The 26,430-nt window shown below is 41.4% G+C and overlaps 1 protein-coding gene across 1 annotated transcript; it reads left to right on the top strand.

Moving 5' to 3' along the window:
- The first annotated feature begins 5,565 nt into the window (after positions 1-5,565).
- nccrp1 (P1, F-box associated domain containing) lies at positions 5,566-9,291 on the top strand. The gene is made up of 6 exons (XM_079171728.1): positions 5,566-5,776; positions 6,834-6,914; positions 7,010-7,106; positions 7,257-7,352; positions 8,665-8,803; positions 8,896-9,291. Exons 1-6 carry the CDS (start codon positions 5,641-5,643, stop codon positions 9,040-9,042), a joined length of 696 nt encoding a protein of 231 aa, XP_079027854.1. The 5' UTR covers positions 5,566-5,640; the 3' UTR covers positions 9,043-9,291.
- Positions 9,292-26,430: the final 17,139 nt, after the last annotated feature.

Genomic DNA, 26,430 nt, shown 5'->3' with positions numbered 1-26,430 from the left:
GATGCTGAAATCTCTATCTGGCTTTTGAGATGTACCCTCATTACGGTTTGAACAATTTCCAACGAAGGGCAGCTACACTGTGCTTTTATTTAAAAAGAAATATGGGACGTAGAGTATTCTAAATTGGGTAATAAATAGTTTTGTGGATTGTTGTGAGGAATTATGTGGTGACAGCGAGAATAGTTTCACTACGCTCATTGGGCCTCATGCAGGAACCGATATGACAGATTTTTGTACGTATCCACAGTTTTTTATTATTTTGTTGTACCCATTGATTTCTGGGATTCATTAATGTTTTCCTATTTTTGCTCTTCTCTTAGGAAAGAGAACATTTTACGTGGTGAATAGCATAAGTTTGGTGCATCTAGTGTTAACCTCTCCTATTATTTCTCAGAAAAATTAAGAGAAAGAATAAGAGAACTTTAGGATAATGTTGCTGAATGAGGCCCAATGTATTTCTTGAAACCTTAGTGTTGAATTTCAACAATTTCTGTCTTCTCATCCCACAGTGTATGTCAGAGGAAGAGAGCATTTTGTATCCTTGCAGGACGCTTTGAGACTTATACAACTTGACCCTTGGAGAGGAATCTACACCAACTGCACTGACCTGTGTCAGAATAGCACAGTGTCAAGCGCCAGCTGCGTCCAGTGACCCACTCTTAAGTGTTAAGTGAGAGCATGTTATGTCACATTGGTCCGAAATGGGGAAAATGTATAATTTCAATATCTCTGATACTTGTGATACTTGTCCGCAGTTCTTTCATTATGAAACCATTTTAATGAAACCTGATGGAAGAGTAGCAATATGTGCTTGGCAACCACACACAATGACATATCGAGCCTCTATAAATAACACCTTTATGGCAGACTATATTTGAAGCTTCTCTCCCACATCATGTTCAACACCTGTCTGTGGAGAACGAGCCTGTAGATGCAGATCAACAACATAACATTTAAGGGGATATATTTGTTTCATTTTCAAGATCAATACGCGTTTTCAAATATAAGAATACACTTTATCTTTAGACGGCCTGAGGCCTAAAAACGCTGGCTGACGGCTGACGTTTTTATTTGTTATAGTAGGTGTAAATAATGATTATGCAGAATACAAATAAGCTGAATTGGATATTATGCAAGCTGAACTTTCAGTTGCACGCCTGCAGTGTTTTACTTGTTGCAGACCCGTTGGGTGGTTGGACTTGCTCCCTTGAAATTCAAGCCGCCAAGGTCACGTGTGGTCAGGCGGAGGCTATAATTGAACCAGGCTCGCTGGTCCATCTGCACCCTGTCAAACAGGGGCCACCGCCCACCCTGGACCCAGATTCAATTTCATCGAGTCAGTTCTCTTCTGACTCTCCTAGTGCCACAAAAGTGGAAACCATGTACTAAACCTTGCAAAATATATTGTGAAATTAAGCTGCACCAAGGTGGGCAGTGCATTGATGTTGTGCTGCAACAATTTAGGTTTGTGTCGAGTGAGCAAAAACACGGGAAGAACAAAATTGTATACTATTTTTATACACAGATGTTGAACGATTGTCTTATTTTCCCGCCATTTTTTTATCAGACTGAAAACACTGGTAAACTATATTCTATAAAGAAAACAGTAGGTAAAGTGAGATTAGGGATTGGTCTTTTGTCCTTCACCACAGTATTAACGAGTGAGTCATACGGGTGCTGCTGCTCAGTAAATAGGTCACAGCCCTTTCAATTGGATTAACTGGACCCAATCACGTGAACACAACATGCTCTAGTGGGAGAATGTTTATTTTAGCGTATCAAACATGTATCAGTGCATCTGAATGAATAAAGGGCTGGCATTCTAGAGGCTTGGAGTACAGTATGTGACCATGAATCATTGCACATGCTGCACTGTGCAATGTAACATGCATGTACACCTGGCTTAGTGCCACAACCCTGGGGACAAATATATATATATATAGTGCGTAAGTTTCACCTTCATAGGTTTGTCCTCAATTTGTGTTACACAAGGATGCGTTCACATTTATTCATTTGAGTGATTCTGCATTGAATGGATGGTTTCATTTAAGGGATGATCCGGTTGTCTATTGGCACTTTTAATATGTCCTCCCATTTAAAGGGATATTCTAGTGATTCGTTTTAGTTTTGCAGCTCTATAAAGTTGGGCGACTTGTGAGAGACAGATCTTATTTTATAACCAGGGTTAAAGCAACAATATTATTAAAGGGGATTCTTCTTCATCCACTAAAAGGAGAGCTAATGTTGCTACAGGTGGTCAGAGTTCAGCTCACAGTAGTCAGTAAACCCACAATGCACAGGGGCACAAGGGTAGACAACAGGTGTTGACTCTACAGGAGGCAGATATCACAGCAGCCTACATGTCTGCACTGAAGAGCTGTTCCAGTTATTTTTCAAAGCAATGGTGCTACTATATTTTTCCCCAATATAAATTAATCAGTCTTCAAACATACTTGTCATATGATGCCTCTATCTTATGAACTGTTTATAGATTTAAGAAAGTTTATTTGAATAAATGTCTATTAAGTCACTATTCAATTCAATTTATTTTGTATGGCCCAAAATCACAAATTTGCCTTAGAGGGCTTTACAATCTGTACACACACATCAGTACAGGAAAAACTCCCCAAAAAAACCTTAACGGGGAGAAAAAAAGGAGAAACCTAGGGAAAGCAACAGAGGAGGGATCCTATCAGGATGGACAGAAGTGCAATAGATGTCATGTGTACAGAATGTACAATTCCTTTGTTTTCCATCAAAACGAAATTCTAAAATAGCCGGACTGGAATCTTTAGGATTGCCCCTTTTAAACACCTCTCCATATAGGCTAGTAACACATGTCTAACAATTGGCAGCTGATCGTGTTACTGAATGTCTGTTACATAATCTCACAGTTTGCTGTCCTACTTTCTCAGCACAGCCTATGTCCTCAAAAGATGAAACACTTGAACTACAAAAGCTTTGGCAATGCATTTAAATGTATTACACCCCCATTGTTTTGTACTTTGAGAGTATGTATGAATTTGTAGCCGGCTGGTTGCCCTGCAGCAGTACACCCTTCAGATCAAGTGTCTGCTGTCCCCTGTTGCTTTTTTCTGGCCCTCTTCCAACCATAAACACAACTGGCTCCGGCTCCATCGTACGTCATCGGCAGCTGAACTATGAATTTACCTCCATGACATAAAGAAACACAGGCAGTATGTGCTGTTTTCAACTTTTATAACATCCATCTGCTATGTCTCCATGTAAATGAGTGTGATTTTGTTCTATACTTTCTTTTGTGCTACCTTTTATACACTTTGTTCCATTTTATTACCTATTTTATTGTTAAATTCTATTCTAATTTTAAAAATCTGAGAATATCTGATATTCATTTTCTTTATTTGTAGTGTGGAGGGGGCTGCAACTGCATTTCATGGTGCCATCATGTATTGTATCAAGACAAAAAAGAATAACCTTGAACCCCCCCAGTGGTTAAAGCATATACAGAATCTACTTATCTATGCTGGGCCCTCAAATGTGCTTCAGGATTAACTTAGAAGAAAAAGAAAAACCTAATTAGCAACACAAAAATACATATTTTATCATATTCAGAACATCCCCAATCTCACCTAGTAAAACGGCTTGTGGTCTGCATTGGGTCAGATTTACATACACATACTTTAATTACAATGGTATTTTATTAAACATATTTCAACAATTTAAAGAATTGTGAAAAGGTCGAAGGTCAGCCCAGGTGTGTTTCAGTCATTTATTAGCTGTGGCAGATACATTTATTTTAAATGTACACAAAACAGAAACACCATTCTTTGACAGGCAGCGCTGGATATTTTTCAATGTTGTTGCAGGGTCGAAACACCAACACTTAGAATGATACTATATATAACTTTTAGACATGTTGCATACTTAACATTACACCACATTTATTTAGCTGAAGCTACTATCCAAAGCATTACAATAAGTGCATTCAACCATATGGATATAACCCCAAAAGTGCAAAAAATATGAATTTGTCTCTACACAGTTGTGCAACAAAAGCTTCTATGCTGAAAAACTAAAATCATTACTTCTAGAAAATGCAATTCTCCTATTCTGCTCACAAAACCTTCAGACAATACATCTGCCTAGGTACTGTTAGCAGTTTGAAGTTGAGTTTACCGTTGACTGTACTGGCAAACATACTGCTAGAATCCACAAGGTGGAGACATTTGTAAAGTATTTGCAGTGTAAATTGACCCGGAACCTCACTGTCATCTTTTCCGCTCTAGAAGGCTGCTTCAGATGTGGTTATTTAGACATCTCATCTCCATGTCAACAATCACATCAATGCAGATCACAAACATGTGTAACTCCAAGATACTATATATGCACTGTACACTGGAAACTGGAACGGTTTGGCTCAGTTTCAGCTAATAACATAATTTTAATAATGCATACAATTAGTTATTTCTCCTTTAAGCAAAGCTCACTACACATCCATATAGGTTTAGTATCAATTATTTACTATCTGTATTCTACCTTGAACTTTAACCATTCTAATGGTCAGGAAATTATTTCATTTAATTTCATTTGAATAAACTGGAAATACCCTGCTCCTCTCATTATTAATACTCTGCAGCAAAGGGCCAGATCTTCTTTATGTCTGTACATTGTTCACAGATAACCTGCTGAAGAGAGAGCACACAGTGCTGAATACATAGTCAAACAGGTTGGGTCTGTACAAGTCTGCACTTCAATTCTTATCTGGTTAATAAACGCACAGTACACCTTATATGCAGTGCAAAGGTCAGGGCAGTATCAGTCCTGTTACCATGGAGAAAGTATATATAGAGCCAAAGTGCTTAAACCATAAGAACTAGCAGACAGGCTGCCACTATGACTAATAGCTACTTACTGTAATGCAGTGATTCATAATTCAAAGGTGTATTCTGTGGAGTCTGCAATGGAAATTATTTCAGTGGTTACTTACAATTTATTAATTACACCGAAATTGAAACATATTTACGAAAGAGCAATTTGGGATTATGATTATGTTTATTCCAGCCGTCACCTTTAAGCAGGTGGAATCAGTGACTTGCCTCGCACTACCAAAGTTGACTTAGTTATTTCATTCTTGCCCACAAATGAATCAAAACGTGTGAACAATGTACTTAATCTGAGGCCATGCATCATAACTCATGCATGAATTAAATGGTGGCCTTGGTAGAGGCGTCTACCTTTTCTCGCTATGGTTCAGTACAAATTAAATAAGTTATTCAAAAATAAACAGAAGTGTAAAATAAAGTTGTTGTTGGTTAGCAGATTAGTGCTATATGGTGGGACAAGTATAAAGCTTTTTTATTTCACACATATTCATTATTATTTAACAACTGCCATGTATTCTCGATGTCTAACCTTTTACTGTCAGTTTTGTGGCTCCATAATCACTTATTTTCACTTCAGTGTCATTGATGTTTTATACCTCATTACACTGTTAAACCACTGTGGCTTTAAGAGGCCAGGCAGCAGCGTGCTTTGCGCTGCCTTACTGCTATTGCAACATGGGGTGTGGCGTATGAACTACAGACTGGAATAAAAACCCTCTCAGACTTCCTGAAAAACTCGTGAAAGAGTGAGATTCCACAGCGTTAGTGTCGCACCATGTCTGAGTGGAAGAAGAGATGTGAGAATGAGTGGAGCCTGCAGGGCGCACCGATGCCCGACAGCCTGGACTGGAAGTCCGTCTATGACGCCAAACCGCTGGGGAGAAACGTGTTGAAGAACCCGTCGCCTCACGGTACGAAGAACATCGTTAGAAACACGACTCATGCGCTGTTGTGCTGTTCTGCTAGCCTACTTACTGATCAGGATCATTTTCATTGACAGTTCTGATCCAGAGGAGGGATCAACGTTACATAACGGTCTACAGATGTTAGTGCGCGTGCTGCTTGGTTTTTCAAAGTTGTAAAGTGTTTCAAAGTTCTGTTTTGCTTCCTTAATTAATCCTGAAGTGGTTTCAAGGTGCATTACTCATCTGTTAGTCAGCACCAGGCTGCTGCTCCTCTCCAGTAACAATTGAGCCAATAAGGCGCAGACTTAGCAGCTTTGTGCAGCCTGACTAATGGTGTGGAGATGCTAAATGCAGGACTACGCTCCTGAGGACGTTTCTGTCGTCATTGCTGCTCTTTCGGATTGGTATTTCTCCTACATTGTATCCTCTATGCTCACTCTCACCGTGCTTGGATAACCACACTAAAGGGGAACATCAGCCAACTGTCTGTCTGCGATATTATCAATATCAATACCTAACCCAAACTACAACATATCCATTAAACAGGGTTATGCAAAGTGGCAACATTAGTTATATGTCATAAAGGTACAGAAAAGCATGAATTAAATCTGACTTATACAGTGAATTTGCATCACTTATCATAATACTTTTCTATAGTGGCTATATCTTCAATGGGAGTTGATTGAGTTTTTTAAAACATTTTTTAAAACATTAAACCAAAATAGAATACAAAGGAACAAATGGAACTAGGTGATAGGATTGCACACCGTCATTTCTTTTCAAACTCAAGGGACCACTGGGTTTGCTTGGGTTAAAAAAAGGAAGTTGCAAAGTCGGATTCTTCAGTGACATCAAACACAACTACACTGGAAGTTTCCAAAAATGCCGACGTGCGCTTCATGAGCTGCTGACTGATACATAAAGTGTACTTTTGTCACACAGAGGCACACCCAGTTACCCTGTCAGAAAGATATATTCTTTGGCTTTGAGGTATTAGCAGTGGAATTACAGTGGCTTCAGTAGGCGTGGTACCATTTACAATTGTCCCTTTGTCTTCTCTCAGGTGTAAGCAAGGACATCCCTCCACCTGAACCCGACCTGCCTGAAGTGCCAACACGTGGACCTCCACGTTTTCAACCTGATGGTGAGGCACAGGAGTGTCCTGCATGTTTGAGCTGCGAACCAAAACACAGGAAATTATTTCTGTAAAGTCTCAGATCAGGTTTTCTCAATTCATAGGCGACTTCAGTGGCTGGACCACGAGCATTGAAACCCTCCCCTACGACTCCAGTGGCATCCCGGCAGGTGCTGTGATCTGTCAGTTGCCTCAATCCAGGTAGGTGTTACCATGCAGCTGGTCACAACAGGGATTACCAGTGGGCATATGATAGCACCTACAATAGATTAAAACTGGCAGATATAAGGCCAGGACACTGAATCATAAACATGTAGTGAATCTGACTCGTGTCCGCTCTCTTGTCCTCAGCTGGTTCACCATGGAGCAGGTTGTGGACCTGAAGGCCGAGGGACTGTGGGAAGAGCTGCTGGATGACTTTCAGCCTGAAATAGTCATCCAAGACTGGTGGGTTAATGAGCACCCCCATCACTCACCACCTCACCCGCCCATGTGTTGATAGCTTATCACTGTGGTCTTATCAGCTTGGTTAGTCCACTCATAGATGACCCCGTGTATAGTACGTCTTTCACAGTCTGTGCATTTGCACACGCGTCATTTAGGTTGTGCCTCGCAAAGCGTGTGTGGACGATACACAGAAAATAGTGTTATGATTTTGGGGTTGTTTGTGTTAAACAAACTGCCTTACCTTTGACTAGATTAGCGTAGCGTAGCATGAAAGTGCAAGTGCTAGTTGATATTACATTAAAACAATCAATCAAATGTTCATAATTTACAACGCTAATACAGTATAATCTAATAGGACTTTAATTACATCTTTCTTCTGCGGTACTAACCAGTAGAAATATTGCTTTTGCTGGTTTGTTTGAATATTTAAACGCAGTGTTATTTCACCTCTGCTAGATGTTACAAAAAATAATCAAAGCTTAACTTCATTCATAATTTATTCAAATCCATCCAGGCTGTATTTATACAGTTCCTACCAATTCCTTAGGAAATTACTTTCTGTCATTTGGTACTACTTCTAAGGGAAATAGGAGATTTAAACCTAGTAATGATATTTTAATAATAAAATGAACATATCCTCACGTTCTCTCTGTGTTAGCGTGCTTTTCTCCAGGTGCTCCGGCTTCCTCCACTGGTCCAAACACATGCAGGTTAGGGTTAATTGCTGATTCTGAATTGTCAGTAGGTGATGATGTGAGCATGAATGATTGTGTGTCTCTATGTGCCGGCCATGGGGTTGACTAGTCCAGGGTATTACCCCGCCTCACATCCAGTGTGAGCTGGGATCGGCTCCCGGACCCCCACGATTCTGAAAAGGACATGCGGTTACATATCATGGAATGGATGGATGAACTTATTATTGGACTCTTAATTCCTCACATATGTTGAATTGAATTGTGTGCTTGGCTGTACTACTTCTGCATGTTCAGCTAAACTGATGTGCTGTGACTTAAAATAATCTCCAGGTTGCACTAATAATAATCCCTTGGAATTAATCCATTTGATGTGTACCAAATAACACTGGCTCTATATACCATTAAATGAATACCAAATGCTAAAGTTATTTCCAGGAAGCTTCTTGGAAGTGAACAAGAAATAAATTAGACCTGTTAAATAAGTTGTTATTCACTTCTTCTTTTATTCTGTGTTTGGCAGCATTTAATGTGCTGCCATCTGTCAACTCATGAACGTGTCAGACTACTTCACGATTCCTTGGTGCACCGTACATTTTAAGTTTCTGTCCTTCCATCAGGTATGAGGAGAGTCAGCTGCATAACTCCATCTACGAGCTGCACGTGAAGTTACTGGGTGCAGACAAAAGCACAGTGATCTCAGAGCACAGCGCCAACCCCACCGAGGACCGCAGCGCTTACTCACACAACTGGAAGGAGGTGAGTTACTGAGTCCCCTGACAGGTAGTAGTGATCTGCTTGTATGGAAGCAGAATTCAGATTTCATTGCACGTCTCTCTGTTGACCTGCAGGTGTCACACGTGTTCTCTGGCTATGGACCAGGGGTGAGGTATGTCCACTTCCAGCACCGGCTGAAGAACCAGTTCCTGAACGGGTTCTACGCCACGCTGTCCAGCGGCAGCTCGGTGATGATCCGACCAACTAAAACCAGCGCCTAGGTCAAATCCTACAACGAGCTGCGATGCAGACATAGTTGCTGTCACACTCAATGTAACTGACCAGATTGACACACATTTTCTTATATAATGGTTATTATTAGTTTGATTTGAATGCACTAAGAAATATTACAAAGTATGCAACGACACAAATCATTTTATTTACTTTTTATGCTGATTGTTGGGGAAGATATTTAGATATTGGCTATAATTTTGTATTTGCTGAAAAAAAAATTAAAGGCGGAAAGGGAATTTATTTTTGCTGGTCTTTTATGTAACCAAACACTGTTTTGTGCCATAATAAAACAGTACATTTATACACGTTTATAGCAGAGCAACAGGGGCCTAAAATGACTAATCTGCATGAAACAGACATACAGCATGCTGTAAACACCCTATCTATGCACTCTCACTCAGTAGTTTTGTAATAATTAAATGATGGGTTAATCTGCTAGATACATGAAAGATTTACAATTCATCTGACTGCGGGAATGATCCTGTCCTGAGTGACCTACTACTCATGAATCAGGAGATATAGTTACCACTTTTTATACACATTTGAAAAAAAAAGTTGTGTTGAAACGGGTATGAAACGGGTACAAACACTATTCCAACTTTAGCACCTTGATTTACATCTCAGGCAAGACTGACTCCATACTAAGACACTGCATGATGGTTTGAAGCCAATTTTCCTATTTTTTGGTCCGTCTGGTCTCCTTTTAGTAATGCATGTATACCTCAATACTGTATTGCACAATCCTTTTACTTACGTCTCTTTTTCAGGCTATCAGAAGATGAATGCTACAGTGATGTCACATAAATGTGTAGTAGTAATAATTGTATCACCATAAATACAAAAGAAAAGCAAAAATGGAAATTGAATCTCACATAACTATTTAAATCACACAAAAACACAATAGTGATCAAGACGATATATTTTTATATACTCCATGAAGTGCTCAGTATGCCTTGTGCGCAAGCCTTACAAACTGTCCAAGTTTGCAAAGGATAATCCATACATGTATTACACTCAAGATATTCTAATCATGATTTCCACACATTTGCACACATTACAGTACACTTTTTTATCATAGTAAAACATCCAATAGGTCTATGCAATGAGGCTGAGACATTTTTTACACAGGAAAGACAAGAAATTAGGACACAACTGCAGCAAAGGGTGGGAAGATTTTTTAAGCTACAGAAACCGTTCAACTACCCTGTGTTTAACGTCACATTGCAATGATTTATGGGTAATTCCCTTAAGTCAGCATACCATGCCATGCTTACCATACCATGCCTAAGGGAATTACCCACAAGTCATAGCAATGTGACGTTAAACATGGGGTAACCAGTGGACGCATGGAGACGTAAAAAAAGAAAGGTAAACAAAGAGGACGGCTCACGTGTGTTCAGCCTGGAGTATTACATTTACACAGAAACATTAAGGGTTTAAGATGGAACAACAAATAAACATGAAATCAGAGAATATTTATTTATTTATTCATCAAATATTTGATTTTGTCATTGAAGCTGTTTTGACAAAAACGAGTAAATAGATTATATGAAGTTACTTCTCATCTTGTGAGGAAAGAGTCTGGAAGACGTTCAAATCAGGGAGTACAAATACACACAATTATATATCATATTTTTTGTCGTTTTCATGGTAACGTGATATGTTGCAGCAAAGTGCTGTCCCATTCCTATTTACACCATCTCAAGCCCTCATAGTCTCTCACACTCACTCACTTACCAGGTGACGTTAGTAAGTCCTTGAGGGTTCAGGGTTTGAGGGCTTAAGGTGGGAGGAAGGGGGAGCTACTGTTCACCCTTAGGTGATCGACCAGCACTCTCCTCCAGGTTTCTTTCTCCTAGGGTCGGCGTGGGTAGCTGAGTGTCTCTGGGCCCGAGGGTCGGTGTGGGTTGCAGAGCGTGTCTGGGCCCGAGGGTCGGCGTGGGTAGGAGAGCGCCTCTGGGCCTGACGGTCAACCAGCTCAAACAACCTGTTGTCGTTGTTTTCTGCTGTTTCAGCATGGGTTGCAGAGCTTCTCTTGGCCCGATGGTCGGCGTGGGTGGCAGAGCATCTGTGGACCCGACGGTCGGTGTGGGTGGCAGAGCGTCTGGGAACCCGACTGTCGGCGTGGGTGGCAGAGCGTCTGTTGGACTGAGGGTCGCCGTTGTCGTTGTTTTCTCCCATTTCCCCTTCTTTTTAAGAAGCAGGAAGCCCCACTTCTTCTTTTTTCTCGGCGTGGGAAGCAGAGCGCCTCTGTTTCCGACGGTCGGCGTGGGTGGCAGAGGGTCTGTGGGCCCGAGGGTCGGCGTGGGTGGCAGAGCGTCTGTGGGCCCGACGGTCGGTGTGGGTGGCAGAGCGTCTGTGGGCCCGACGGTTGGCGTGGGTGGCAGAGCGTCTGTGGGCCCGACGGTCGGCGTGGGTGGCAGAGCGTCTGTGGGCCCGACGGTCGGCGTGGGTGGCAGAGCGTCTGTGGGCCCGACGGTCGGCGTGGGTGGCAGAGCGTCTGTGGGCCCGACGGTCGGCATGGGTGGCACGCCGACGGTCGGCATGGGTGGCAGAGCGTCTGTGGGCCCGACTGTCAGCGTGGGTGGCAGAGCATCTGTGGGCCCGACGGTCGGCGTGGGTGGCAGAGCGTCTGTAGGCCTGAGGGTCGCCATTGTCGTTGTTTTCTCCCGTTTCTCCTTCTTTTTAAGAAGCAGAAAGCCCCAATTCCTTTTTCTCGGCGTGGGTAGCAGAGCGTCTCTGTTTCCGATGGTCGGCGTGGGTGGCAGAGCGTCTGTGGGCCCAACGGTCGGCGTGGGTGGAAGAGCGTCTGTGGGCCCACTTAGAAAACTAAGTTTTTAAATTCCCAAATAGGTATAATCAGAAGCTTTTTCTTAATTTAACTTAAGCCTATCACTTTGCCTAAAGTTGGGCCATAATATCTGAAATGATGTGCATTCAATTCATTTTTTACAGGCAATTTCTTTAAAAAAAATTTAAATAAATAAAGAGAGACAAAGACAGACACAAACAAAGACAGACAGAGACACAGAGACACAAACAAAGACAGACAGAGACACAGAGACACAAAGACAGACAGACAGAGACAGAGAGAATAATGTGACGGTCATTGCAGGTTTGGGAACCGAATCTTAGGGACGATCTGGAACAGGAACAGCGTGGCCTGTGTTGTTCTCACCTTTACCGTTTGGGACTCAGGGAAGAGGAGACTACTCTGAAAATGTTGGCATCATCCGGTGAGTGGAGAGATAAATAAATCCCTAAAGTTTGTCTTTGAACTTCAATATTAAAGTTGATTGCTTAAAGTTTTGAGAGTGAAGTTATATGAGAAGCAGAAACAGGAGCTTTTACTGTGTGTTACTGTATATTGTAAACAGTACTTTCATAGTGAACACTTTACTCTAACACCCCCCTATTTAGTATTTATAAATTAGGAATCTTACCTCCTTTTAAAGTCATCTACAAATAATATAGCATGATGATAAGAGTATTACATACTTGACTGATCTCCCTTTAAGGTACATTTCGATCAGATAAAAATGATAAACTATGGACAATCATTCATTTAAATCCATTGATAACCCTAATTATGAATGTTTATGCTTATAACTATTATTATACAAGGCTATAAGCAGAGTATAATGCATGATGAGTATATTTTATAATGCATTATAGACATGGGCGTCATAGAAAGTGTTGATTTAACCAGTTTTAACACATCGGTTATCAGGAGGACTTTACATCATAGCTGTATGTAAGGTTTTAACAACAGTTTCCCTTCTTGCTGAGGCAGAGAAAAGATGCACTATGTCGCCATCTAGTGTGAAGAACTGGTAGGTTTACTGACAGGTTTCGTGGTAAAAAATTGTACTCTAAGGATCTGTTGAGATGCCTCAAGTATCATCTACAAAATTCCTAGGACTTATTATTGATGAGAGTTTAAATTGGAGTAAACATATTAACTTTTAGTAGAAAAACAAACAAATCTACTGAAATAGTGAGGGTTAGACATCTTGTCTCTGCAAACTGTCTACTTCTTTCTTACAGTATAATTGTTGGAATGCTTTTAAGCATTCCAAGTATTGTTATCCTGTTTCTTACACACACGCACCCAGGCTCTCTCTGTCTGTCTTTACACACGCACGCATGACTTGGAGGCATTGTTAGATCTCCTGTCTCTCTGTCTGTCTGTCTGTCTGTCTCTCTCTCCCGCTCACTCAGTCCATCTAACTGTCTGTCTGCCTGTCTGTCTTTCTCACTCTCTCACACTCATTCACTCAATGTCTCTCTTTATCTTTCTGTCTCTCTCTCTCTCTCTCTCTCTCTCTCTCTCTCTCTCTCTCTCTCTCTCTCTCTCTCTCTCTCTCTCTCTCTGTGTCTCTCTCTCATACAGTCATTCAGGTCTTAAAGATTTTGAGAGGACTTTTCCCTTTTTTAAGCTACAAAAACCGTTCGACTATCAAAATGTTCAGCTCTTTCAGGAGAGGGCTGATATGACTTTTCATATTTGTAATCTTTAAACTTTTTGAATTATTCAGCTTTTTGCAATCTTTTTTTAATTGGATTTCTATTTTCAGCAATGTTTCAGCAGTTCATTTCAGCTTTCAGCATTCCAACGCATTTTCAGCAGGAAATGCATTTTCTAGTTAGTTATTAGTGTTATTATTATTAAGTACAGTGATCATGTGAACAGACACAAACTTCTCAAAAGTCTCTTCAGCTGTTAAAGCCGACTGACAGCTGATCCAACTGTGATCAGAAACAGACATCGCTTCACGTGAGGCAACTGAGAAAAGGATGTCTCATTTGTCTTAATACATATTTCCTCGTTTCCTCTCTCCTCGCAAGGTTTCCTTGCGTCTCTCCAAGCATCCCTGGTGAGAGGGACTAAGACGCAAGGAAAAGACGCAAGTGAGGGAAACGGGGATGCAAATAAGAGACTTGGGAGAATGTCCCTCGACTCAGTCTGTGGTCCGGTGTGGTCTGATTGGCTCTTAGATTTGACAATAAACACCACGTTTTGTAGAAAACCCAATGTTTCTGTGTAATTGTAATATTTGTTCGCTCGATTATTGGTTATTAGTAGAATGTTGTGCAGTGAAGGTTTAATCAAAAATATCTTGTGTGATTGATGATAATAAAAAAAAAACCATTTTAAAAAGAGCACCAAAGTGTTTCACACGCAGACAATAACATAGCAAAGAATAGCATTTAATGCAGGGTACACGCACATTTGCACCGAAATATTTTTTTACATACACATATGAATAAATCCCAACACGGTCTGCAAACTAACAGGGTGTAACTATTTCTTTGATATTTCGCCAAAACACACATTCATGATATTACTTCCGACCACAAACACATAAATCAGCGTCAACAAATCGCTTTTTACAACTCCGCGATGTCCTCCGAAGCAGGAACTTCGGAGGGGACCGTCAACGCAACACGTCATCCTTACAGGCGTGGGCTTGCAGCATCACCGGCGTTAGTTAACGAACGGCGCTGTGAGTTAACGGGAAAGTTCACTCGTGTGAGTTCAGCGGCGTGTCAAGACGGGGATAGTTTTACCGAGCGCGTGTTTCCAGACTTCCAGAAGCGATGCCAGGCTCTGGTGGAGCTGTGCCATAAAACAGAAGGTAAGAGACGAAAGCTGAAGGGAAGGATAGGGGAACAGGTGCGGCGGATAAACCGGCAGTTTTCGGGAGACTGTTGAAGGCTACGCCCTCGTGACCCATCCGTAGTTTTGATTGTTTGATTGATAACGTAGCCCACTGATAGTAAAGGGGTAAACAACCCACTTAATTCAAATTACTTGACTATTACTCTGAGTCTTTGAAGTTTTTCATAAAGACATAGTGACATTTGGCTCAGACCCACGCACACAACTGAAAATGTTATCTTTAATTTTCTCAATGAATCGTACCTATTGTAAAGTTGTGATTTAGCAAAGCAATCCATATTGTAAGAGATATGATGTCAGTAAAACAAGGGACAAAAAATACCCAATCATTTGTCTAATCTTTAAGAATGAAAATCTTAGTGGCTATGAGACTCAATAACTCATCCTCCACCCTCAATATATAATGTCGTTTTTTTATTTTTTATTTACTATGTAGCAAATTAGGACTATAATCAACATTTTGTTGTGCAACCCTGTTGTACAATGACGAATAAAAACCTTGTAACCTTCAGTAGAAACTATTTCCTTTAGTATACTTTTTTAGCATACTTTACATTATAAACATATTTAAACAGAAGTAGTCATAGACTACTTTATTCACTGGCACAGCTGGCTGAAATACCACACGGTTAAAACAAGTTTGGGCCATTATTGTCACCATATGTTAGTCTTATGTGTTTGCATTTGTACATCCACAACTGGAAAATGTCTTATCACAAGTGTACGTTGTATTTTTTAAAGTTTTTAAAGTCAGGATTTTATTGTCAGATACATATACACGAAATCTGACTTCTGCATTTAACCCATCCCTAGCTTATTGGGAGCTTTGGGCTGCTGAGAGGCGTGTGGGGAGCAGTTAGGGGTTCAGTGTCTTGCTCAGGGACACTTCGGCAAAGGACATGTAGCAGCCAAGGATTGAACCGCCAACCTTGTAGTTACCGGGAAACCCTCTCTACCCATTGAGCTGCACGGCCGCAACGTTTTGCAATAGTTTGCGTTGCGTTGTTAAGTTTACTTATCGCGCTTCCAGGTTGTTTTGTTGTCAACAGCAGCATTTTCTGCCACTCTCTTCCACTTGAAGGAATACATTTAAACCGTAATTCCCCTTTTCCAATTCAAGCGTGTATTGATGTTATATTGTGCTCCTGCTGGACACTTAGAAGGTCCCATTGATTTTATTTTTGAAAGATCATGTTCTTTCCTCCCTGATATGGGCTGACCTTCAGAGCTGACATTTAACTGACATAAAAGCATCATTTAGTTTAGCAGATTGGCTGCACACGTCCAGGGTCCAACTCGCCCATCGGCAGATACCCCCCCCCCCCCCCCCCCCCCCCATTCCCAATCAATTATATTCGATGCACCGTGATCACTCTTTTGTGTTGTTTTTGGTTTTTTTACTTTTATTAACAAATCATTTACATTTATATTTATTCATACATGTGGAGTTTTAACAATGGGTCACAATGAACTTTGTGTCATTTCAGCACCACGGAACGGGTAAATAACACAACACTAAAACAGACTGTATTTGAGATAAATACACATAATTGTAGAAAAAGCAATGGACTGGATATTACAATAAATGGAGATTATGCACATTTTGTTGGCTGTTAATAGATATACACTTAGAGCTGAATGATGAGTGGCTTGATTGATTAATCTGCAATTAATCAGCAGCTATTTTTTTTATGTGAGTATCCCCCCCCCCCCCCCCCCCTCGCATATGTGACAGCTCAAGTAAACCAATGCTGCTTCATTGTACACAGGCACCGATATGCCACGCCATCGCAGGTGCCACAGGACAAAAGGGACGCGCTACACCTTGTGTTTCTCTCGGACCCGACTCTCCTGCTGAAAGCTTTTTCATCCACGTGATTTAGGGAAGCCAAGACCTATGGAAGGGTCTCTTTTACCCTGAGCGAATTAGATTACTGCACCTCACTTTGTTATTGATGTATGCTGCTATAATGACATACGAAGCCCAAAAGCTCCCAACCACATCCATGAGGACCAGAGAAATGCTTTCACAGCTGTCAATCACAGATTTGTTTCTCTTTTGGCTTCATTACTTCATTTAACAATCGTAAAGCTCGAGGTGACGGCAGTGTACATGCTGTTAGTACATATCGGCCTCTCTGTGTGTGTGTGTGTGTGTGAGTGTGTGTGTGTGTGTGTGTGTGGGAGAGGAGAATTAGTGCCTGTGGGGGTCTGTTTTGTTTTCACTGACCCCCTAGTCTATTGTGTAGTTCAGGCCCGCCGGCTGCCTCTGCATATTTTGTGGGTCTAAATATTTTGCCCTGAATTCGAAGCGGTTGCGGTGAAGAATGAAAGGCCCCAGAAAGAGGTTTCAAACTAAAATAGTGATTCGTGGTACGTTGACTTGTCCTCGTCTGTCATTTTCCGTTGTTGTTCAGGTCGCTCCACCATTATGTTATGAGCAATGTGTTACCTGAGACTGGGTAATAAGTAGAGATTTTCTCCTGAATAAGTCACATGGGGGGTGGGGGGGGGACTTAATTTCAAAGATTAGTGATTGCTTACGGTGGTCAAGTTGTGGCAACAGTGCAGTTGCCTTAAAGTGCAACCAGCAGTGTTTGTACTGTACAATTGTCAAAGCAGCTCCTCACAGCCAGCAGTAGATGTGTGTCTGTTTTATTCTGATGTTTCTGACTCTGTCCTGAATATTGCATAACCCAGTGTCCCTGTCTGGGTTCAAACTGAAGTTGAAAATGCTGTTCCTTCTAAGGTGACAGGGCTGCCAGAGGCCGGGGCAGAGTGTCTCAGGTAATGGAAACCCCAGGTCTGTCTGCTGGTTGTCAGCTGTTTGTCTACTGAACCCTTCCCTGTCCGCCTCACCTTCCGGCCCCATGCGGCCTCTCTCTCTCCGTCCGCCTCGCCGCCGCTTCTTTTTCGGTGAGCCCGGCCCGAGGCGCACACGTGAAGAAACCGTAGGAAAAAGGAAGTGTAATGTTTTTTGAAAGCAGAGGCGGATATACTCGAGGAGGAGAAATGAGAGCCGAGAATGGCTCATAGATGTCAAATGGATTATTTACCTCAGATTCAAAGTGATTAGAGAAGAAGAGGGACGTTGACCTCCCTAACCACCCCCGATATCTCAAGGGGCTTCTTTTAAAACCTCACAGTACCTTATTCACGCTTAACCGGAAATCACACTTGAATATAGAAGCATGGTGATCTTTATCATGAGGTGATGTAGTATTATGCCACAGTGTTTATACAGTGATAAAAACTAATGTTTTTGTCATCGCATTATAAAAGTACAATGTGGAGTGAGATGCTTCATATTGTGCAATAGAAATATATAAAATGAAATACAAAAGCTAATAGTAAGTATCAAGGTATAATAGGTATTAATTTAACTATAGATGTACTGTAGGTATATATATTAATACTTCTTTTATTGATGTTGGAATCGGAAGTGTCGATGACCTAGACTGCATTATATTGAGAGGTGTTCCTATTATTTTGCCCAGTTCATTTAGGAAAAGGGGAGGGATATTACAAACACAATTCAATATGATGCGGTCCAATACAACACCATCGCTAACTGAGACCTCAATAACAATCACAGAGCGGAATTAACGCCTCTTGGAAAATGTTAACAACGTTGCAAATCAATGAGCAGTTCTATGGCAGCATCCAAAAAATGAGATTGCATGTAAGGGTATGAGCCACTTAGCCGGCTATAGAGTGTGTTTACAACTTCACCTCTTACTGACCTGAATTGTCTACCAAAGTCACAATGCTTTTGTCAAAGTAGAGAGTTACTCTGCTAAGAAAAAAAGAATGAGACTTTTTGGAATAGGATGATTTTGATGGATTTATCTTTTCTTTTTTTTGACTGTTTAGTTCTATGTCATCTGTAAATGATGGCAGTGCTAACACGTTCATGGAGAGAAACCATCCTGAATACTGTCACTGTTGAATTTTCCAGTTTTTTTGACATCGCAGGACAGAATTCCAGAATGTTCCAACCTATTGGAGAGCGAAGTAAGTCTTCCACAAGATAGAAATTTGATTTCCCAAAGAAAAATAAATGTATGATTATTGTATTAAACATTGACAATTCACCATAAAGCGGTCACAGAAATGGAGCTGGTGAAAACTGAAAAGTAGATCAGCGTATACTTGAGGACCTGAACAGCGTGGCAGCGTGCTCAGCCGAGCTTGCTCTGCTGCCGTCCAGATTGATGGTAATTTTGAGGGGGGGGGGGAGCGACCGGACAACTTAGGTTATCTATTGTCTGGGCTTCTCAAAAAACAATTCATTCCACTGCCAGTACTGATTGAGCCTGTGTAGTCTATTTAGGTGCCAAGTGACTTTACGCAGAGCAGAGGTACGGTAAAGCACTTTGAAAGTGGTTTACAATTGTCTTTGAAGCTGGATCTAAACTTCAGACACCTTTATTCATGCCCACTGCATCGATGAATAAATGGATATCTTCTTCCTCAAAATGATCATTTATACATCAATTACCTCAAGTTACCTTAAATTCTTGAAGGAAACTTTGTTTTTCTCTCGTCTCCACAGTGAACAGAGAATAAATAAAACGAGAGAAAAGTCGTGATGAACTAAAGTAAATGGGGGCAGCAAACTATATCAAACAGACACTCGCACAGCCTGTGCAGTATAATTGAAGTATTTTCCATGTGCCTGTACAAGTGTTCATCAGGAAGTGTTTTAAATAGTAAGGTTTCAGTGAAGATTCATGTGTTTGGGAAGTAGTGAGCAAATGAATAAATTAAACCTTGACCGATTTACAGATTTACCTAAATTCATCAAGACTTTTTATTTTTTTATTCTCGGTTTACCGTGGAGGCATGGGAGAAAAACAAAGTTTTCTTCAAGAATTCAGTGTAACACTGGATGAGTAATTAATATACCAATGGTCATTTCGGGGGTGAAGTGTTCCTTTAACATAAAAGTGTTCTATCGGTAGAGTGAGTCTTTGGCAGGGGCCCTGGGATTCTGAACCCCTGCCTTTGCCGCTCATCCCGAGTCTGAAAAGGACTATTACAGTGCCGGAAATTACATAGTGAATTTTGGCGATGAGAAACCAACCCTGGGTGGAGCAAGGACTCATTTTAAGAAAGCTACAGTATGTAGTTGTTAAGGGAACCAGCAGCACTGCATAGATTGAGACATTCAATCTAACTGATTGATATGGTTACTGTAGCTGAAGCAGGGGAAAATGAGGTTGTTACCCCCAATCAGTGACAATAGTCCAACTCTTCTGATGTCTTTATTAACACAGTCAAAGTGAAGCCATGACTCAAACGTTCCTGTGTGGAACCAGCTGTTAAATGTTTAATCTGATGTGCACACCTTCCTGACTGACTCAATCCAGTGACTAATGTAACTTGTTCAAACATTTGCAGACACGGCGCTCTGTGGAAAAAACGACTTGGCAGTTAACTAGATAACTCTTTAACGAACCCTGCTCTGCTTCGCATATGCTCTCTTTTCCGGACCAGGATTTAGGGCACATATGCGTAGAACTCTTCAAAGTCTTCAGTTTAAAAGGCTGATGTTATTCCCCATCAGCTTCTGGTGGACCCATTTTGAGTTCATCTGTGTGACATAAGGTGACGTTAACACAATCCAGCGTCATGCGGTAAAACGTGAGAAATGTTGGATGTAAATAAAAGCGTGTTCAGAGTGCAGCCTCCACAAGATGCCTCATCAGTGGTTTGGCCCGGTCTCTATCTACCTGTCTGTCTATCTGTGCGTCTGTGTCCCGGGGGATCGTTTTACACTCGGATCCATTGGGGTTCATTGATAGGCCCATCGCAGCGAGCCAAAGCCTGTGTTACTTATTAAAGGGGTGGATCTCTTTCCTTTCTTTACTTTAACTGCGAGCAGAGAGACCATCTAACTGCCTTGATTTGTGTGTGTAACTTGAACAGACGTTATTGTACAGTAAGGGATGTGTTTTATACCCTATTGCTCAAAATCAAAGAGAAAATTGCTTGGAGCTGCAATCCATGAGGCGCAAGGGAAAACAAATTCATTTTCCTAAATATGCGCAAGAGTAGAAGTAACAACTAAGCAACGAACATGCAGCCACAAATTATAAAAAATAAATTACCACATAACCCAAAAGATTACCACGATTAAATCTGATTCCTGTGTCACAAAATTGAAAAAGTGCTGTAAATAATAAGGGGGGGAAAGAGCTTTTAAATGTGTAATGAAACATCCTCCCAGGATCTTTATTTGCCCTGGTTGTACAAAAAGGAACTTATGCCGGACCAGTTTGATTACACAAGTACTGAATCAATCAGCAAGGCTCAGGTGTCCTCGCTGACAAACCCTGTATGATCATCAAACCTTTTTGATTACACAGTATGGTAATGTGATGAAAATACTGCATCATTGATCTCCGTAATAAAAAAGGTATTCTCTTTTAAAGTCCTCGGGAATTTGTAGTATACTTTAAAGGAAATATAAGTGAATTTAAGGTTGAATTAGCTCTATCCTTCCACTAGCAGAACAATTTAAAGCTGCTGTAATCAATAATTTAACAGTGAATCAATTGACGTACCTCGCACCTGACTCTGCTTTAGCATCTTTAAGCTCGTTCTGGTTTGGCAGCTGCTCTCATTACATGACATTACAGTCATTTAGCAGATACTTTTATCCACAGCAACTTACAATTCAGATTATATCGCATTTCTACACCGTCGAATTTTTGTGCAATATTTGGAGTTAAGTGTCTTGCTCAAGGACACATCGACATGCAATTAGCTGAGCCGGAACCGGGGATCGATCCTCTGATTGAAGGACGGCCCTGCTATCCACTTGGCCACAGTCGCCCTCTCATCAACCCGTCACAGCGGTTTTCAGTTAAAACACTCTCAAAAACCCACTGCACACCACCTGACCAGGACCAAACAGCAGGCAGGTAAAGTTAGCGACTAGCTGTTTGTTTCACATAGTGGTGTATTTAGCAGCTACAGAGCCGTGTACTGCATATCCCTCAGGAGTTCACAGCTTAAAAGAGAGTGAATATTGGGTGTTGCCTTTACTCGGTGACTGAGTGTTTAAGATGAACACAGGCCTTGATTGGCTGTCAGTGAAACTGATACATGGTATGTTATTGGTTTACCTGTGCATAGAGATTACATCCTGGAAAGGGGATCTTTGTCAATGTTTAAGCTGCAGTTTCTTCCTGTCTGTGATGTATTGGTGATGGAGAATGGCCGTGTGTCCCAAGTCATCAACTGATTCTTTTTTTGTTGTTGTTGCACAAAACAACGGTTATTATTTACGTTTTTTCACAAATTTAACCAAAGCGGAAACCAGGTGGGTTCAAAGGCAAGACATTTTCTAGGTGATAGTTATATTTCTTGTTAATCACTGCACGCCTGCAGCTTGACTGTAGTCTGACTCACCGGATGTAGACTGAGGTTATAAGTCGGCCATTGGCCAAGTATTTCACGCAGTATTCTTCTCCCCACTATCTATTTTGCAAGGGCACCACCGCTGCATCCTGGGCTTAGCGCTGCCTAAGACGATTGTGATCGGTTTAAAGAAATACAAACAACCCAGAGTGTGCAGCCAGAGCGTAGAGCCAGACCCTTCGCTGTGGAGTGAGGTCTTGCTCAGGCAGCAACCTCTGGTTCGGAAAAGTGATGCCAATGCAGAAGTGCTTTAAACTTGCATTCTCTCTACTGTCCATCAGGGAGCGACTCCTCTGGTTGTATAGAAGTCTATGAGAAAATGACTCTACTTGTCTCTTGATTTATGAGTTTATGGTCTCAATCTCTAGTTTCAAGTCTTCGTCAATACAACATGATGTTCATTTAGTAAATTATGGTCCATTTAAAGTCAGATAGACCATAAAGCAGGGTATGCTTTAGGGCGGGCTTACTGTGATTGACAGGTCTCTGCCACGTGTTCTTTTTTTTTCTTTTTAACCCTTTCACGTGGTGTTTTCAGTTCATAAAAGTAACATTTTGGTCGCCTACAAACGACTTGTTCTGCGTTCGGTTGTATCTTAGCTCCACCCTCTCGTGTCACTTCTGGTTCCAAAAAAGCAAGATGTCGACGGCCCAAAATGCAGAGCTCAAGGCTTCTAAACTGTAGTACACAAACTAAAATGGGTGATGTCCACTTCTTATACAGAGTCTGAGGTCTGACTATGCGAGACTAGCTTGATTGTAATAGATGAACAAATGGTGAACCAGTGAACCCAATTTCTTGAGGCAACAGACCTCCAGCATGCCTATCTGACATATAGGCTACAATCCAAACTAGCCAAAAGCATTCTTGGTAGTTAAACATCTGGAATAGTGTTTTTTGTCAATGTGATTAAGTGTAAATGATTTCCTGTCATTGATGCTTGAATTAATCATCTCTGCCTCTCCCTCGCATCCATTCTGCTTGTCATAGGGAGCATTCCTCACCTGATAGTACCCCACTGGTGCACGAAATATTAAACTGTTAAAGGTGCTAACTCCCCTTTTTTCGCTGGCGCTACTACCCGTGTAAGATAACCCCAAGCAATCACTTATCTCTGGTGGTGATGGATAGTGGACGTGTCAGAGTCAGTAAGGCAAGATGAGCTGTCACCCAGCTCACTGTTCCCATGCGCTCAGAGGACAAGGAGACCGCGGACCTGTCGACACCCCAGGACCCCTTTCTCCCTCGAAAGGCTTGAAAGATGAGCTTGAAGTTGTTTGCTATAGACAACTTTTAACATGAACATGTATGACGTTGTTCCTGGAGCCAAATCAAAAAACTGTACTTGAATCAGTGTCACTGCAGAGGAAAGCTCCGATCCGTTTCGGCGAGGGCAGGGAGCAACAATAATCTGTCCATTTATCTCCTTATTTCAATCTCTTAAGAAGTACTCCCTTAATGTCTGATCAAATCCACCAGGTTCCTCTCCCTATTAATGTTTACAGAGCTGCTTGTGAGTGACATAAAAGGAAGCGATATCTGCTATATTTAGGTGAATGCATCAATCAATAATGCATCCAGCTCTTCCAGCACTGGCCCCCCTTGATTATCCAGCACTCATATATTTCCCCACGAGGCTCAGCTGCATTTTGCAGAAGAACACTCACCACAAAGACAGTATCTGCTTTTTTGGCCCTGATGCCGCGTAATACTCTTGCAAACAGGATGTTACTAGTGGTGCATTTCATAAAACCATACCATACCGTCGTGTAACCATAAAAATGTTTTTGCTCAGGTGGTGTGTTTTGATTGCTTGTATCTATATGTATTGAGTGCATATTGCTCGTTTTATGTGAGAGTGTTATTTAACTGGGGCTATCGTATAAGAATTGATTTGACATAATCACTAGTCTCCCTTCCTCTGTTGCTTGTGTGCTATTGTCCAAATATGAGCGTTGAAGTTATTTTTGGTGAGCCTACCCCCCCCCCCCCCCCCCCCCCCCCCCACACACACACACACACAAACACACACACACACACACACACACACACACACACAGACACACCCCTATCAGTACCGGCTGGTGTAAGGTGGCCCTCTGTCTGAGGTCGCGGTAACCATAGCAGGCCTTGGAAAGTGAAATGCGATGCAGCGGGCCCTCTGGGCTGTGTTTCTGAATCACAACTCCATAATGAGCTGGCAGAGCTCAGGCTGCATCAAAGATGCAGCACCCCAGTATCTGTTTTCAACTCACGCTGCACAATAGTGCAGTGTCACCTGTGCAGGGGGAGTGGAGGGAGGGGGACTGAAAGCTTTCTGCCACCCTGCCACACTCACACCCATATATCCTCACGACACTTTAAACTGCCTGCTGCACGTTAACACGCGTCTGCTCCGGCGATGCCTGTGCTTTAACATTATTATTAAGCCTGTCTTTAATCCAAGCCGTGCAGCACAAGTGCCCTAAATGTTCAAAAGCAAGATCACACTTTATAAATTTGCCCAGCAACAGTTACTGTGTTCAGGTGATACAGACACAGCTAGTGTCTTGGCGATGGTTTGTAGTTAAGTGCTTTTCCAAAATCAGATTACTGTTTCACAGTTTGAAATTATGGTTAAAAATAACATGCGTTGGTGCATTTGAGTGCATTTGAAAGCAGTAGAATGCTGGGTAACATCGTGATGAATTATGACGTGTAATGGCCAATAAAGAAGTTATAGTGTCTTTACTCATGTAATTTACCTGCGATGGGTGTCAAGCAGGATGGTGACAGATTACGGTTAGCCTAATTTGACATGCTAAAGATTTTTTTTTTTAAAAGGTAAGAAATTAAAAACAATACTTAATGATCGAAATTGGTGTATACTTGGTGCAGTAGAATATTTACGAAATTTGCCTACAATTTGGTTTCAGATAACATTCTCACAGAGATGTTAACACAGCGCTGTAGGCAGAAACAAAACTGCATGAGCCGTAAATTAGTGCTTAGTCATTCTCACCACCAGGGTTCAGTGATTAGAGCCGGAGAATAATAACCATGGGAGCTGCATAGCTTAACAACCTGGCTTTAGTTTCTCAGGGGTCATTTTCATATGCTGTTAAGATTACACCGCAGAGTCCGTTTACTTTTAATTGCTATAAACAAGCCTTGTTTAGGTGGCTATGGTAAAAAAAATACAGAACAACCTGCATCCTGGTGTGCAGCACTGTCCCAAATGACTTTGCTGAAACAGTATGCATGGGTATGTGCATTAGTCAGTACGTGGTTAATCATGACCCGCTTGGTATTACGTAGGTTTACTGTGCAGGTTTTGCCAAGCGTTGGTCATGCCCATTTTATCCTCAAATGACTCACAAATCTGATACTATGCAGCCGGTTTAGGTGTTAGTTTTACAGGATGAAGATACGGTGATTTGAATAGGAGCCGCAGAGTTGTTTTACAGCAACATCAATGTTCTTGGTGCATTTTTACACAAAACAAAATGCACCAAAGGTGGTGCAAAGTTTAAAAAATAAGGGTTAGATCTCACATTGGTTCTTGGAAAAGCTTTACTTAAATGGGAATGACACTTCTTAATATAGAAATCATACTATTATATACATATTCTTTCATATAATATTCAATGACAAGTGTAATTCAGCAAGTCTAAGAGTCCACAGCAATGCTAGTGGCTCTGAGAGGCTGTATTTAGCTGCAGTGGAACGTTGAGCTAAATGCTAACGTTGCATGCTAACATTTTGAAATGACAATGCTAACATGCTGACGTGTAGCAGGTATAATGTTTACCATGTACGCCATCTCTAACGTTTGATAATTTGCACTGAGCACGAAGTACAGCTGAAACTGATGGGATTTCATTAGCTGTGCAGGTATCTGATGATAAACTAAAGCTGACGATGGCGCTAGTAAAGTCAGAGGATCATCAAAGGGATGACAATTCATTCTGAGGGGAAGAAGAATGTCTGAACCAAATTTCGTGGCATTCCATCCAATAGTTGTAGAGATGTTTCAGTGTGGACCAAAGTGGTGGACCGACCGACGAACCGACAGACAGGCATACAGCCATGCTGGTCGTATGGAATAAATTACAATAACATCAAACGACTGTAATAATTGTACTGTAAATACTTTTTAAATTCTTTTTTAACCCTGATCCCTGTATAAAATGAAGACCTTCTTTAGACTGACACCCCTCCTCTTTCTCAGAACAATGTGCCTTCCTCTGTCCCCCCAGGAAAGTCCTCTGACACCCTCCAGGC

The sequence above is a fragment of the Pholis gunnellus genome (assembly GCF_910591455.1).
Source record: "Pholis gunnellus genome assembly, chromosome: 13".
Lineage (NCBI taxonomy): Eukaryota > Metazoa > Chordata > Actinopteri > Perciformes > Pholidae > Pholis > Pholis gunnellus.
The sequence above is the reverse complement of the archived record's forward strand: the minus strand, read 5'-3'. Positions and strand labels throughout refer to the sequence as shown.

What these genes read in the sequence shown, in the direction of transcription:
- nccrp1 (XM_079171728.1), top strand. Translation starts at nt 5,641, where the DNA reads ATGTCTGAGTGGAAGAAGAGATGTGAGAATGAGTGGAGCCTGCAGGGC. An exon ending in TGTCAGTTGCCTCAATCCAG is followed by an intron (nt 7,107 to 7,256) that starts GTAGGTGTTACC and finishes TCTTGTCCTCAG; the next exon opens with CTGGTTCACCATGGAGCAGG. An exon ending in GAAATAGTCATCCAAGACTG is followed by an intron (nt 7,353 to 8,664) that starts GTGGGTTAATGA and finishes TCCTTCCATCAG; the next exon opens with GTATGAGGAGAGTCAGCTGC.